We start from the raw sequence: 15,121 nt of genomic DNA, 5'->3' as shown, positions 1-15,121 counted from the left end.
AGGATATTCTCAATGCCTGTGAGGTGAGGGAGCATCCAGAGGGAGGAGTGAGCACTGCAGCAGGGAATGGGGTTTGGAGTGTGGCTGGGAGTCTCTTGATAGCAGCAGCTGCTTGAAAAGGAACGGAGAAGGATTTGGGAACAGCCTTTTGGAACAGCCCACTCCTACCTTATGGAGGCAGTTTAACACCTGGAATGGAAAGGAAATCACCACAACCGGGAATGACCAGAGACAAGAGAATCTGCTGCTTTCTAAAGTCATTTATATCAGCGCACAGCTTAAAGGAGCAAAGAAAAAAACGCTTTGCATGGCTCTGTATCCCAGTGTATTGGGGAAAAAAACCCCTCTTTTGTTCTGTTTGCAGTTCATTATTTTGATGTGTTTTCTAAAGGCTGGCTTGCAGGCAGAGCTGCTCTGCTCTGTGGTGCTTAGAGCACTTCTTCAACTGCACTATTTCTTGGAAGCTGCTTACATTCATCAATTGAAGCCAGAGGAAAATGTTGGCAGGAAAAGCAAAAGAGAGAGAGAACTGATTGTTTAAAAAGTGACTAACATTTCTCTGTTGTTGTTTTTTTTTTCTCTGCTGTTTTTTGTTTTAGCATAACCAGAACCTTTGCATCAGGTAAAACAGAAAAAGTGATCTTTCAGGCACTTAAGGAATTAGGTCTTCCCAGCGGAAAGGTATTTAATGGCTTTGAATAACTGTTTTTGTGCACTAATAAAGTGATGACTCATTGACGTTTTAGCTGTAATCTAAGTAATTTGCATCACAAAAAGCGTGCCTATTGTGTGTTACTTACTAACGACTGGAGGGTGTTTACTAGAGCCAAAATGTAATTAAATCTGTATGACACAGAGGTCCTTAAACCTGTTAGAGGAGATTTCCCTTCTTTTCTGTCACAAACTACCTTTTGTTCATTTATGCAAAGTATATAAGCACAAAATATGCACGCAATACATTTTTTTGTTAAATTTCTTGGACTTCTGCTCTTTGCTCCCCTCCTTTGGAGGGCTGCTCTCCAATTGCAGTGGGAGCCCCTGCCAGCAGCTCCAGAGAGGTGATGGTTTGAACTTTTTGGGTTTGGGTTGTTGTGGGTTTTTTTTTAAGCTACAGAAGAGAAATAGGTTGTTTTCCAGCTCTGTGTTTATGTAGAATTATTGTTACTCTGAAGTTAGAATATAAGCACATCAAACAGATCTATGATAAAGATAAATTTAGAATTACTTTGAGAGAGTACAAAAGAAACCAGGTAGATTTTACTTGGGAAGGAGCTAAACCAGTTCTCCGATGCTTTTTTCTGATATAAAATATTCTCTTGGGAAAAGAGCACATAAGTTCTCTTGTCTGGATAAATGTACCTTTGCATTTTGTTGCAGAATGATGAAATTGAGCCTGCAGCTTTTACTTATGAGAAATTTTATGAGCTCACCCAAAAGATATGTCCCCGAACTGACATAGAGGACCTCTTTAAGAAGATGTAAGTTCAAATTTAATATTCTCTTGCTTTAAAGACATTTTGCTGTAATTTTAGTCCATAACTGATAGTGACAGAACACTGATCCTAGTAGCATCAGCAGTACTTTAGAACAAGCTCCAGCCTATGTTTTACTTCTTCCTCCTTCTTAGACTATTAATGTAAAAGTTCACTCTGTATTTTAGAGCAACTTTTACATGAGTTAAAGGAAGCACCTGGAACTTTTTTTTTTTTTTTTTTTTTTTTTGCATTGGCTTCACTAACTACTATAATTTTTAACTTGCTCCTTTAGGTGATTAACACAGTATATGAACTAATTAAATTAAGTAAGAAAATTGAAGTTTGAAAAGTTTCTTCACCCAATTTATTCTCAGCTGGAGGACTTACATGTTGTTTTATGAAGTAATGTTTGTTCAGTGATAGGAAGATATGTTGAGGGAGACATACTGTGCCAAGCATAGACAGTTAGTATATTTTCTGTGGCTGTTCATTTTGAGATTATAGAACTACTTTCAAGTAGAAAATAGTAGGTGGTTTTAAAAGTGTCAACAATGTCAACATGTAAATCATGCCTACTGTAGCATCGTGTATAAAAACTTACATTCTCTAATAAATTCCTTTTCAGCAATGGAGACAAAACTGATTATTTAACGGTAGACCAATTAGTGAGCTTTCTAAATGAAGTAAGCTTTTTCATACATTAACTACCATACAAGTCTGTCTGCAGTGGCTTGCTTCTTCCAATCTTTCCATTGCATGCACCATGCCATTATTTGCTCTGCTTCTGATCTGCTGATCTTTCCATTATGGTAACATCCAGGTGCAAAAATCAGCTCCAGCCATGTGTGGTGTTGTGCTTTCTACATGTTGGCTTTGCAGTTGCATCTGTTGATTACTTGTTGCTGTGTTATGGTGTGTGTTCTGTGTGTTTAATACTTTTTATATATTGTTACATTTGATGCAGTTTCCACTAAAATACATCCAGTGTTTGATTGCAGGCAATTATTTTACCTGTGAAGCCCAGCTACATGTGTCTGCTAGTTTTTCCAGAATAGCAGAAAAACTGGAGTAGGCGTTTATAAACAGGGTTTTGATTCTCCTCAGCAGTATTATTTCAATCTGTTACAAATCTAAGAGCTAAGAGGATATTTTAAGAGTTTGTATATGATTTTTAAAATACCATGTGTTCAGAATAGGAGGAAATATTTTTATTGCTGTATTTCCACAATACAGTTGTTGGCAGAAGTATTTAGTATTTCTTAAAAGCATCACGAGTGTGTGAAGTAGTTCAATAAACAGTGTAGGATTGGCTCTTTTCTATTCCTAAAGCACAGTAAGTTATAGAAAACTGCCTAATTTGGAATTCCAGCAATAAATGCAGTGTGTGGGTTTGACAAGAACACACCCATAGAAAACAGACACATCCTACCTGCTTTTGTATCAGTAGATTATTGTCATCTTGAATATGGGAAGCTGCCAACCTTACCATGACGTTTTTAGGTGCACTACCAAAAAAAACCTCTCCATCTAAAATTGTTTTACTAGTTATAGTTCAGTATTTATATCTTTTATATATATATATTTATTTATTGGTTGCTTCAGGATGAAGATCCAAGCTCTAAGTTCCCTATATAGCAAATTCAGAATATAATTTTATTTTTCAGTACGAAACATGTGCCTTACTCCTCACTAAACCTGAATTACTTGTAGAAAGGGTATTCAAAAAGAAAAGACAGAAGGAAAATTAACAGTTTGATTACATAATTAGAGTTACATACTTGGGGCTTTAGTTCATATCTATTGGCAAGTTAATCTTACTTGTGTAAGACATCCTTTTATCACAGCTATTTACACAATTCACTGTCTAAATATTTGCACGGCTAGGGTCAGAGCTAAGGCTTGTCATTTTTGCTTCTGCATTGGAGAGAGAAAGGATGGTGTTGTGATTTAAATTACAAATTATACCTTTAAAGAACCTCAGCCCCCAGTTCACCTGTAGTGCTGGATGCATTTTACTGCTTGAAGCACACAGCACTATCCCCACTTTAAACCATGTTAGTTTCTGACTTTTTAAATTGTCACTCTTCTTTTTCAGGTAAATTACTATTTTATCATTATTTTAAAATTGATCACTGATTGTTTTAGTTATAAGTGTAGTTCCTTGTAGCCTAAACTTCTGAAGAAAAGCTGCCAGCATTTGTAACAACTCCCTACCTCCAGTAACTGATTGAAAAATTAAGATTGAGTGTTTGTGCTCTCAATTTTTAGCAGTTCTTTTTACAGAATTAGAAACCTTAGTTTTGGGGGAAAATGCATCTTGTTGACTACATTCATATTGACAAAATACATTTTGCAATTGGAAATCTTGTGGTTGGCCCTTTAGCTGGAGATCAGAGCCGAGAAAAATTACTCAAGTGTTGGTTTTTTTTCCAAGAGTAGGACATTCATTCTGGTGACTGAAACCAATGCCTTTGCTCTGTGTTGGAGGTCCTTTAGTCACCAAACAAAGTTTGAAGTTTTGGTCATAATTTGAAAGGCACAAAATTACCCAGAATGTGCCTCCTGATGGGATCATTTCTGTCCCCTCGGCAGCTGGCCAACACTGCAATTAGCAGTGGTGTCTATTGCTGGCAAATATAAAAAGGTTATTATCATTACATAGGAGAGGGGAGTTACTTGGCAGAGCAACTCTTCATGAGACTCTTTAACTTAAATTATTTTGAAGTAACCTCCAAGGCATGCTGCAGAAGCTCTAAGTGTTATGGGTTTTTAAGAGAGCATGGATATGTTACTGGGTGTGAGAGGAGAGTGCACAGCTTTCCTGGAGTTTTTCCAAACTCCTGTCCCTATTTGATTTTTTAAATGCTGCTAGCTGACAGGTGATTTAATTGTGTTTCAGTATTAAAGCTTCTGGGAAGTTTTTAGAAACTTAATTGTTGTTGTGCAGTGAGTATTTTTTTCTAGATCTCTTGTTTTAAAAGTCAAATTTTGGGGGAAAAAAAAGGGAAATATAGTAGAAAAGGGACTGAAATCACTACCATTGAGATTTGCTCCTGCAGTTCATTTGCATCAACAAAATAATAAGGCAAGTAACAGTGAAAATGGAATTTTCAGTGGCCTGACCAGGACTCATCCATTCTTTTGGGAGGGAGCTATGGGGAGATCCTTTCCTATTCCCAATTCCTTGCTCTTCCTCTCTCCTTCCCATTCATTCTTTCCATCCCCTAGCTGTTCATCCCCCCAAAAGGACCTTCTCACCTCTCACAGGGCAAATTCTGGCAGAAATGGTTTTAGCACTCTTTCAACTTTCAAATGTCTCAGTTTGTACCCACTCCAAGGTGCTGGGGGCAGCCTGGGGAGGCTGAATGAGCTTTTGTCTCCTTGCAGAACCCTCTGGGCATCCTTTCTCCCCATGTTTTTGGTGAGTTCACCCTCACATGGCAGGGAATGCCTGGTGTAAGAGTGCTCTGTCTGGCAGGGTACCCAGAACAATCAAACACAGCTTTGTTTCACATACAGAATTAGTCCTGGGGTGTGTTATCTTTTGAGATGAAATTTCACACTTTCAATTTTAATCTGCTTTTGTGTCACCAAGCTCTGTGGTGCAGAGTGTTTCCCCAAGAGACACTAAAGAACATGATCACTTTTTAAAAGTAGATCTTTATCTGTTGCCAACTTTATTTTTTAAACAAAGTGAACAAAGTAATGATACACTTTTGTTCCAATGGAGAATTGATACTGGAAGAACATTTTGCTCTTAGCTCATTCTGATAACTCTGGGACTTTTTCTCAACAGAAGACTTTTGGCTTTATCTATTTATTTTCTTCTGTTTGTTCATTACTAACTGTAGAAGAAAAGGAGTGGGGTAGAATCTTTTTCTTGAGCAAAGAACCTTCCCTGCTATTTCTTACAAATTTTTGAGGTGGTGTATTGTCACTAATGGCATAAAGCCTTGTCATTTGTCACTGTGGAACTGTTGCATGCCAGTGTTGTGGTGTTGTTGTTGTGTGCTGCCGTGCAAGTCATGTCCTGCATCCATCTGCTCTCATGTGGTGTTTCATCTGAGTTTTACTGGGGCATCCCAACAGCCCATCTGGCCTGAACAAACTTGCTGTGTTTAGATGCTGCAGACTGCCAGTAGCATTACTTGAAAAATCCTTCCTTAATTGCATGATTGAATTGGCATTGGTTGTAATTTCTTGGACTTAATCAAGCACATGCACCAATGGATTGGTTGTAAGAAAAGAGATTGGATTGGATATTACTTTTCTTATTGAAAAAAAAAATAAAAGCCAAAAAAAGTTTCCACATAAGGAATTACAGCAAATGCTGATGGTGCTGTGTGAGCCATGTCAACACCATCCTGTCCACTCCAAATTATTGATTGCCAATATGGGGGTGGCCTGTTACATCTCTGAATTCTGCTGAAACTAAAGCTTGGAAACTGTGCATCTTCTGGGGTAAAAGAGTGTTTTCACAGTCATATTTATTTCTTTGTTTTGTTGCATCTGCTTACATGCCACTACTCCGTCAATTCCAGTTTTAATTTTCTTTTCATGGAGAATCAGGCACACAGTGTGCAGCTCTAATCCAGCATGGAGGAAAAAAAAAAATGTTACATAGCACACTATGAAGTGAAAACATAAAATTCTGAATTTTATTAGTCTATTAAAAATCACTGCTAAATTGTAGCTAAACATGATATATATAATGAAATCCTAGTATTGTAAATTATTGTGAATTGAAGAGATGATGCTGTGAAATTCTTGTGCATATTTCTTCTATGAACCTATGCTGGTTTTTGAATAGTGAAAAACACAATGTTTCCATAATTCACAAATAATCATTCAGTACTTGTATATTCCTAAACTCAGATTTCAAATTCTCTATTTATAGTATAATTTTATTTTACTTTTTTGCTTTAGCTGTAGATACTAGATACTGTGTAAGACTTGCATTTTTGCAGAGGTGGTTACAATGCCATCAGTCACTTCACAAAAAAAAAAAAAAAAAGGATTAGAGAGAGAACTTACAAAGGGACGTTTAGCTATTTATTTTCAACATCTCATTTGCACAGATCCCATGTGCAGTCATTATTTTCATGAATAAGCAAGAGCAAGACCAGTTGTATAATTGCATTGAATTTTTCTTTTTAAAAATATTATTGTGATCAAACTGCCTAGGTTTCTTATGACAGATGAAGTTCATTTTCTACCTAATGCCGAAGTTGCTTTGAATAGTCTGTAAATTTTAGGGCTGCTTTCTTTTTTTTTCTTAAATGTCCACTTCTTTCTTTCTCATCTGCAGTACTGAAATGCTCTTGGATGATAGCCATGCACTATATTGTTTTGCTGAATTCTGTTGTTTTCTAACCTTAGCATCAACGAGACCCTCGGCTCAATGAAATTTTATTTCCCTTTTATGACACAAAAAGAGCAATGCAGATAATCGAGACATATGAGCCAGATGAAGACTTGAAGAGGAAAGGTAAATGGGGGAGGGAATTCAGTGATCACTGGATTTAGGCATTTGGGGAATTTGTTCTGAAGCATTCAGACTTTTTAAAGGGTGTTTGCAGTCCCTGTGGTCTGGGGACAAGCATTTGTCTAGGAAACTGGTCTGCTGAAAAAAATACTTCCCCCTCAAAATAAGATTTTTTTATGATTATTACCCTGCTCCAGATTAGAATGTGGCTACATATTCTGATGGAAAAGAGGATGGGATTGAGTAGACACAGAACAGCAGAGACTCCTTCCAGTAATAATGCAACGTGCAAGTGGCTGTGGTCAAGGTCTCAGAGAGACTGCACAGCTCTGCAAAGTACAGATATGGTGCAAAAATAAAAGAAATTGCCCTATGCATCCACCTTCTTAAAATATATTCTCTCTGGTGCTTGAGGGCAGCAGCCTTACTCAGAACAGGGCATTTAATGTAGGTGGTGCTGGAAGTACCTTCAAGCCATTCTTGGACTGCTCATATCTGAGCTGCTGTGAGTGTGGGAGATGTCAGTGGATGAACTTAGTTCCCAGTTTTTACCCATTCTGCTGCAGCAGCTGTGTTGGGATCAAATAAAATGCAGAAATGAAAATTCAGCTTTTCAAAGCCCATCCTAACAAGAATCCTCTTTCACATTTAGGTTCATGCAAGAAGGTAGAAATATTTATACACCCAACTCTGCTCAACCTCTGTGGATGAGGGATGTGGAAAACAGGCAACAGAAGGAGAAGGAGGCAGCATCTAAGCCTGCCCCCAGTAAAGCCTGAGATTTTTCCCTCCCTCTCTAAATGAACTAAATTCTCAAAGTATTAATTGATTTTTGTCAGCTCTATCCCATTATATTTACAATTTTTAAAGACACTCATGTTTGATTCTTGGTGCTAATGTATTTTAAATATTTTTCAACACAAGGAAGGGATGCTAATGTGGCTGCCACCTGTTTAAAATGGATGGTGTAAAAACATATTTTCTGAAGATGGAAATAAATCTAAAATTGGGGGAAAAAATCAACCATGGCTAATTATTTAGTTTCTTTTATTGACTTTTATTTCTATCAGGTTTTCAATAAAAGTGGAAAACCTTTTGCAGGGATGGGGTTATGAAGAATAACAACAGAAGAGTAGAAGTCCCCTCTGAGTGTTCCTCCAGGGATCTCAGCAGTGGCTGTTCTCTTCAGCTTCTTTGCCCTTCTTAGATAAATCCTTGCTGTTGAGCAAAATAGTTGAAGACAACACTTTTTTTTTTTTTTCTTTTGTTAAATCATGTGGTTTGAGAAACAATGCTTACATACAAAAGGCAGTAGCAATAAGCAGCTGACTCTTCCTCAGTCACATTTCAATGACAGGAGTGAGTAGAGCTGAACAAGTTAAAGCTGGGCAGTTCAGTAACCAGAGTCTGCTCAAGAACACTACAGACCCCAGTTCTTCCACCTGGTGAGTGCAAGTCAAAACTACAAAGTCTGAGTTGTTGAACACACAGAGCTCTGTTAAGTTGCTGAGGTCTCAGCTGTGTTCTGTCTAGAACATCCATCCAGCTGTGACATTTCTCTACAAGATGATGCATCAGGAGTATGTAGCATCTGAGATATGCTGTGCAGCTGCTTTAAAGTACATGGTGATAACAAAACCATTCTTCAAGTGGAAAATTCCCTTTTCCCCCCTTTCTTTCATACTCAGGATCAGCTGAGAGGGCTTGAGTCAAAACATTCTGGAACAGTTCACCTCTGGCTGACACCAAGCACTGAAAATTTAAGCCCTAGTGGAGGATTTTTTTCAGAAAGTTAGGAGTAGAATGGAAACTGATATCACTCCACTTCTCTGTATAAGTGAAAAATAGACTTAAAGAAAATAAAAATAGGGCTGCTGCAACCTTGCCTTAACAATAGCTGAGTGTTCATAAATTACTTCAGAGAAAGCAATGTCAAAATTAGTGCCAGCTAACCATTCCCTGCAGCAGCTCTTTGTGAGTAATCCTTTCTTCCCCAGTCACAGATAACTTTCATTTTCCAGACTTTTGTCCTGTTTAAAACTGATACTGCCATACTAATTATTCCTAATTTGGTTTCATTAAAAATGACCTTTTGATTAATATTTTTTTATACTTTATTGAGCATAGACCAGCAGACAGATAAGAGAGAGATGTTATGAATTCTGTGTTCTGAATTCCTTTATGTCCCATGTTCATTGTAGATTTCTGCTCTTATTTACAACGGTATGAACATGTATTTCAAACAGTAAACTGGAAGGTATTTTAGATTTTCTAAAACCACTGCAAAGATTTTCACATCCCCTCATATTTCTATCTGTGGGGAACACTCTCTGCACAAGCTGGTTGGCAGTCATGTAGCACAGGACTAAATATGAAAGACAGGAGGAAAGGACCATAGAAGCCTAGTCCATGCAAGCTCACAATCTCTGATACAAAAAGTCCCAGAGATTAAAATTGTTGGGACTGTTCTGAGGAGATTTCACTACTTATTTGTCTTCTTCACCTCCTTTTACTGCCTTAGTTCTGCTGATGGTGAGTGCTGGTGTTGAACTGGTAGGCACCTGATTTTTAATTTGGTTATCTGAGAATATAATAGCACATTTTGCACCAGCTGAATTTTGGACTGGTTGCATTTTGGGCAGCCTGGAGCTGTGCAAATAACAGGTTCTGTGCTCTGTGAGATGGTTTGAGTCATGTTGATTCTAAATTTCTGGTAATTATTTACCATGCCTTCTCCTTCCTTCCAGGTGTCATATCCAGTGATGGGTTTTGCAGATATTTGATGTCAGATGAAAATGCCCCAGTTTTCTTAGACCGTTTGGAATTGTATCAAGAAATGGACCATCCTCTGGCTCATTATTTCATCAGTTCCTCTCACAATACATATTTAACAGGCAGGCAGTTTGGTGGAAAGTCTTCAGTGGAGATGTACAGACAAGTGCTTTTGGCTGGATGCAGGTTGGAAGCAGGAGATTATACATATTTGTAAATCTAATACTTTAAACTGAAAACACTTGGTGTTGATATATTGTACAATTGAATGTATCATTATGTTAGTGTGGCAAATGAAAACACATGTGTTTGCTTGAGAAGCTTATTTTTATCACAAAAATAACTCCAGGCAGAGGAATGTAGAAATTGATAAATAAGGAGGAAGTTTGTGAGAAAGTTAACAGAAGTTTGATCTCAAAATGACAGCTGAAGAATTTCAGAGAGTTTTCTGGTTTATAATTATGAAGTTTATATGTTGATGAGAATCAGGAAATTAATGATTTCCTGCTGAATTTCTTGACTTACTAGAATGAGAATAAGAAGAGCAGCACAGTGCTAAAGACATTATTGTCCAGATGAGAATATATTGACTGACACATGCCATAATTAAGGTGATATATCCAAAGTTATAGAAGTCTGAAATAACACATGTACAACTTAGAAAGAGCTGTGCAATGCCCAAAACTTATTTGCAACTTACTGCTCTGACCATCCCTGCTAAAACATGTCCCAGGTAGCTCACCTCTAATAAAACTCTTAAGTTTATTTTTCTTGGATCTTTAGGTGTGTCGAGCTGGACTGTTGGGATGGCAAAGGTGAAGACCAAGAACCAATAATAACCCATGGAAAAGCAATGTGCACAGACATTCTTTTCAAGGTAAATGCTTGACCTCTATACCTGGCAGCAAACCCCAGGAGTAGCCCTGGACAAGAATCCAACAGGGTACCCTCCCCTGGATAATAAAAAAAACCCTTTTATTATGTTTTTCATTTGATCCCTTCTGAGTTGTGTCCTATTGTTGCTTTTTTATAGGATGTAATTCAGGCCATTAAGGAAACAGCATTTGTTACATCAGAGTACCCTGTAATTCTTTCATTTGAAAATCACTGCAGGTATGTAGTGCCCATTTTTAATTCTTAAATTGTGCATTGTCTGAGAGAGGATATAATTTAAAATACTATGATATGATACTTGAAAACTGGGGGGGTATGCAGGCATACTGAATGTCACTTAATATACCATTAATATACTAATCCATCTTTATGTAGCTTAATAATGGCAATAATTTTATCTGTGATAAAGCTGTGAAATGTATTTGGATGTTCCATTAGCTGTGTGAGATTGAGTTATTCTACTTTTTGGCTCTTGTTAAATTCATCTATGTCAAATAATAGACTTTTATTGACAGCATAATTACAGTAAAGTAATACTTCTCAGTTGAAACAAAGTGGGCAGTATATAATTTGGGATGACTACATTACTTAGTATTATTCTTTTGTGCTGAGTGATAGTAATTTCTTTTTTATATTTAAAAATTAACAGACATAATCTTTTCCAGCAAATATCAACAGTACAAGATGTCAAAATACTGTGAAGATCTTTTTGGAGATCTCCTGTTGAAGCAGCCTCTAGAAACACATCCAGTATGTTGCATTTTGCCAGTTCCCTTTTCTTTTTTTTTTTTTTGTATTAATTTATTTAAAAGAGGTGATAAACTGAGATCATATCACCTTTAGTGCTGTTCACTGGCAGTCTGTGCTTTCAGAAATGACTAGTGGTTTTGGGTGGCTGTGCTATTTGGTACAAACCTGTCTTTATCTGTTTTGTTTAATCTCTCTGTACAGGGCTCTGGCAAGCAGGAAATCCCCCCCTCCACCCCTTTGATGTGTGACATAATATCAGCACCTATATAAAAAACACCACATACATTGTCTTTGTAGGTCATACCTCACTCTGAAATTGCCAGTCACTGTTTAAAAACAATTCATTATAACAATCAATTACAAATTGCATTGTCTTAACTGAAGAAAGCTCTTCATTCAGCTGCACATTGCAGTTTCATGCCCCAGGTAATGTCCTGCAGTCTAGGTGGCCCCACTACTGCATTAAGAATTAAATTAAGCACCACAAGTTTCCTGCAGGCTCATTTGGGCTATGGAGTGCAATGTAATCTGCATGCACTTCACTCTCCTGCATGGCAGGAGATAACAACAGCCACTCCTTCACAAACACAGTATTTGAGACTCAGCTTGTTACACAGCTCTTGCTGCTCCTCCTCCAGCCCTCCCTTGTTCCTTACAGCAAGCTCAGTGTGTGCCAGCACTCACCCAAAGCCTGCAGATGCTCTGTGCTGCCAGGAGGACTCTGCCTTGCCTTCCAGTGGCCCTGGCATTAGCAACCCTGGAGCTTTGCTCTTCCTGGCTTTCCCTGCCTGCTGCAGGGACAGCAGCACACAGGGCTTGGTGAATGCCTTGAAAAGTGCATCCCAAAGAATTTAACCTGCAGTGTCCCCCTGTGATGTTTGTGGCCACATCCCTCACAAAAAACTTCCAGCAGCTCTCTGGGAAGTCTAAAATAGAGCTGGCCAAAATCTGCCATGCCTCTACCTCAGGGCCTAGTATTTAGTCTGTCTGTAGAACTCCTGAGCCTTCTGCATTCTGTGCCTTTCCTCTTCGTGGGTGAATTCAGTTCCAAGCTGCTCACAAAGCAAACATTGCAGAGGTGGCAGGAGGAGCTCAGAACATGCAGGTTTTGGATCCTGATAACCTGGGCTGGTGACTGAGGGTGACAGACTTAGGAGAGACATGGCGCTTGGCTGAAGCAGATTTGGTTTTAAGTAAAAGCAAATATTTGTCCAAATAGGCATCCCAGTATGGCTTTGTCTGGGAATGAAGCCTGGCATAAATGAGCTCTGCAGCACTGACATCTAGTGGAGTTACAGCCCCAGTGCTGTTGGGAGCAAATGTGTTCTCTGCATCCAACAGACTGAAACTCCCTGCCTGAGCCAGCCATGGCTGCTGTGGAGGACCCTCACCCTCCCACAAGGATTCCACCCATTCTCCTTGGGGTTGAGTTGATGTGGTTTCTGGGGTTTTTTAATGTTTTTTTGGTTTTATTTCTTTTTTCTTTTTTTTTTTTCTGGGTTGTTACTTGTCACCTCCACTGCTTTTATTTGGTTTCAAATCATGGTGCTTTCTTCTTTTGTTTGTTTGTTCACCTAAAGTGCTGCTTCTCTCTAGCTCAGATTTGGATTAAGAGATAAGAATATCTGGACAGTTCTTCTAAAGATTGTCAGTATCTATGGAAATACTTTCTACTCCTGTGTTATTTAGGCTTCACTGAAAACCCCAGTCTGTTATGGTGCAAAGAATGCCAAGTTGTGGGTTCAATCTCTGTATGGTCCATTCACTTCAAAGCTGCCTCAATGATCCTTATGGGTCCCTTCCAACTCAGAATATTCTGTGATTATACCAGCAATTCCCTGAATAATATTCTGAGGTGGAGAGGGTGCTAATTACCTTAGCCAAATCTCTGTTTCTTATCCTCGATGATGTGATGGGGCTTAAATCGGAGGATTTCATACTTTTTTCTGAATAATATTTTTTCTTCTTCCCCAAACTGGAGCTAACCTTTTATTAATACTTCCTTGTGTGTGTGTGTGTGTGTGTGTGTGAAATTTCCCCTTTGACAAATACTGAATTTGTGACCCTACTGGCAAAACCAGTCCCTATAACCTAGCTGAGGGCTGGGTGGTTTTCCATTCCCCAGTGCCATTTCCACTCTCCAAGTGTGTGTGAGCTGCCTCACTTGGTTTGCTGCAGCTTGAGGGGACCATAAAAGGTGACTTATTTAGAGATCAAATGATAGTGGGCTAAGCTGTGTCTTGTGCTGTGAACCACAGGGGGAGAAGGAGGTAAAGCAGGAATTCCTCTGACCATCCATGCCCTCTGCTAGGCAGGAGAGGTGGGAAAATGTTTACAGCAGTGCAGCTGAGGGTGGCACAGGCTGGAGACCTGAGTGCTGGCTTCATCCAGCAGCTTTACCTGAGCACAGCTTCCCTCTGGGATAGGGAAGAAGCAGAGGAAACTCTGTAGCTGCAGCCACACACCTGGGGTTGTGCCTGTGGTTGCACTGCTTGTTCCCTGCCCCTTGGTATTGCTGTCCTAAAATCCAAATCCCAAACAGGGATACAGAGAGGCCACATAGCTGTTGTTATTAAGCATTTTCTTTGAATTGTTTTGCAGCTTGAACAAGGTAAAGCCTTACCATCTCCTAATGACCTCAAAAGAAAGATTCTCATAAAGAATAAAAGGCTGAAACCTGAAGTAGAGAAGAGTAAGTAGCATTTGTCAAATACTAAATAAACAAAAGTCCAGATCACTACAAACAGACTTTGTTACTAAAGTTTCCAGATTGTTTGTACTTTAGTGTTGTAAGAATATGTATTATATGTAAATAACATTTGGTTTGCCCTTGTGTTTCATGTGAGTGCCAGTCTAGGCCTTCATATCAGCATGCTGCACAGGCACAGACAGACCCAGAAATGTAATCCTGGGACTTTTATCAGACTGCTGGTTGAGCTAAAATATAAGGCAGATAGAATCTCTTGTAAATTCTGCCTACACCAGTCTGTTTGCATTGCTGTGTTTTTCCAGGATAAGCATGAAATGAAATGGAATTTCAAATTGCTCTTCTTGCTGTTGTTGCCAGTTGTGATACTTATCTTCTTTCAGTAACAATAATGTTGCTATATTAGTTTCCAGTATGTCCGTAATGATAAACCCTGGTCCTTCTCCATTCAAAGATAAGCACCCAGACCTTGTGCTGGCTTCAGTCACACATGGCTGTGCTCCTCCTGTCTAACTGAGATGCATATAGAAACACAATTGAAAATCCAAGCACTTTGCATGGATCAAGCACTGAAGACACAGCTGTCTGTTTATTCTGTGAGGAAGTAATGTGCTTGCTCCAAAGACCTTTGAAATTTAGGGGGAATTTCTTCACAGAAAGGGTGATTGGACATTGGAATGGGCTGCCAGGGAGGTGGTGGAATCACTGTCCCTGGAGGTGTTTAAGAAAAGACTGGGTGTGACACTCAACCACTTTGGTTGGCAAAGGGAGTGGTTCAATCAGAGATTGGATTCAACCTCAGAGACCTTTTCCAACCTAATTGACTCTGTGCTTCTGTGAAATATTTTCCTTGACTTCAGTGAGTTTTGGACACAGCCCTTACTGACCACTTTTCAGATCCAATAACAGTCTGTGTTTATTGATGCTACTTGTAAAATGTTATTACCAACTGAAGAGTCAGAGGACTCATTAAATAGAAATAGATCTAAGGATCAGAGAATCATTTGTGATGGTTCTCTTGTATTTCTTTGTGCTACA

General features: G+C 38.7%; 1 protein-coding gene across 8 annotated transcripts in view; it reads left to right on the top strand.

Annotated features, from left to right (window-relative positions):
- PLCB4 (phospholipase C beta 4) overlaps nucleotides 1–15,121 on the top strand; it is a 182,301-nt gene that overhangs the window by 118,045 nt on the left and 49,135 nt on the right. For all 8 annotated transcript variants that reach the window (XM_079298543.1, XM_079298538.1, XM_079298541.1 and 5 more), the window contains 9 exons: nucleotides 600–681; nucleotides 1,378–1,478; nucleotides 2,101–2,158; nucleotides 6,855–6,963; nucleotides 9,708–9,918; nucleotides 10,516–10,609; nucleotides 10,766–10,845; nucleotides 11,292–11,376; nucleotides 13,978–14,068. In XM_079298543.1, the coding sequence (XP_079154669.1) occupies nucleotides 600–681; nucleotides 1,378–1,478; nucleotides 2,101–2,158; nucleotides 6,855–6,963; nucleotides 9,708–9,918; nucleotides 10,516–10,609; nucleotides 10,766–10,845; nucleotides 11,292–11,376; nucleotides 13,978–14,068 (911 nt within the window). The remainder of the gene's footprint in view (nucleotides 1–599; nucleotides 682–1,377; nucleotides 1,479–2,100; nucleotides 2,159–6,854; nucleotides 6,964–9,707; nucleotides 9,919–10,515; nucleotides 10,610–10,765; nucleotides 10,846–11,291; nucleotides 11,377–13,977; nucleotides 14,069–15,121) is intronic.

This window comes from Erithacus rubecula, assembly GCF_903797595.1.
Source record: "Erithacus rubecula genome assembly, chromosome: 2".
In the NCBI taxonomy this organism is placed as follows: domain Eukaryota; kingdom Metazoa; phylum Chordata; class Aves; order Passeriformes; family Muscicapidae; genus Erithacus; species Erithacus rubecula.
This window is presented reverse-complemented; position numbering and strand designations above follow the sequence as displayed.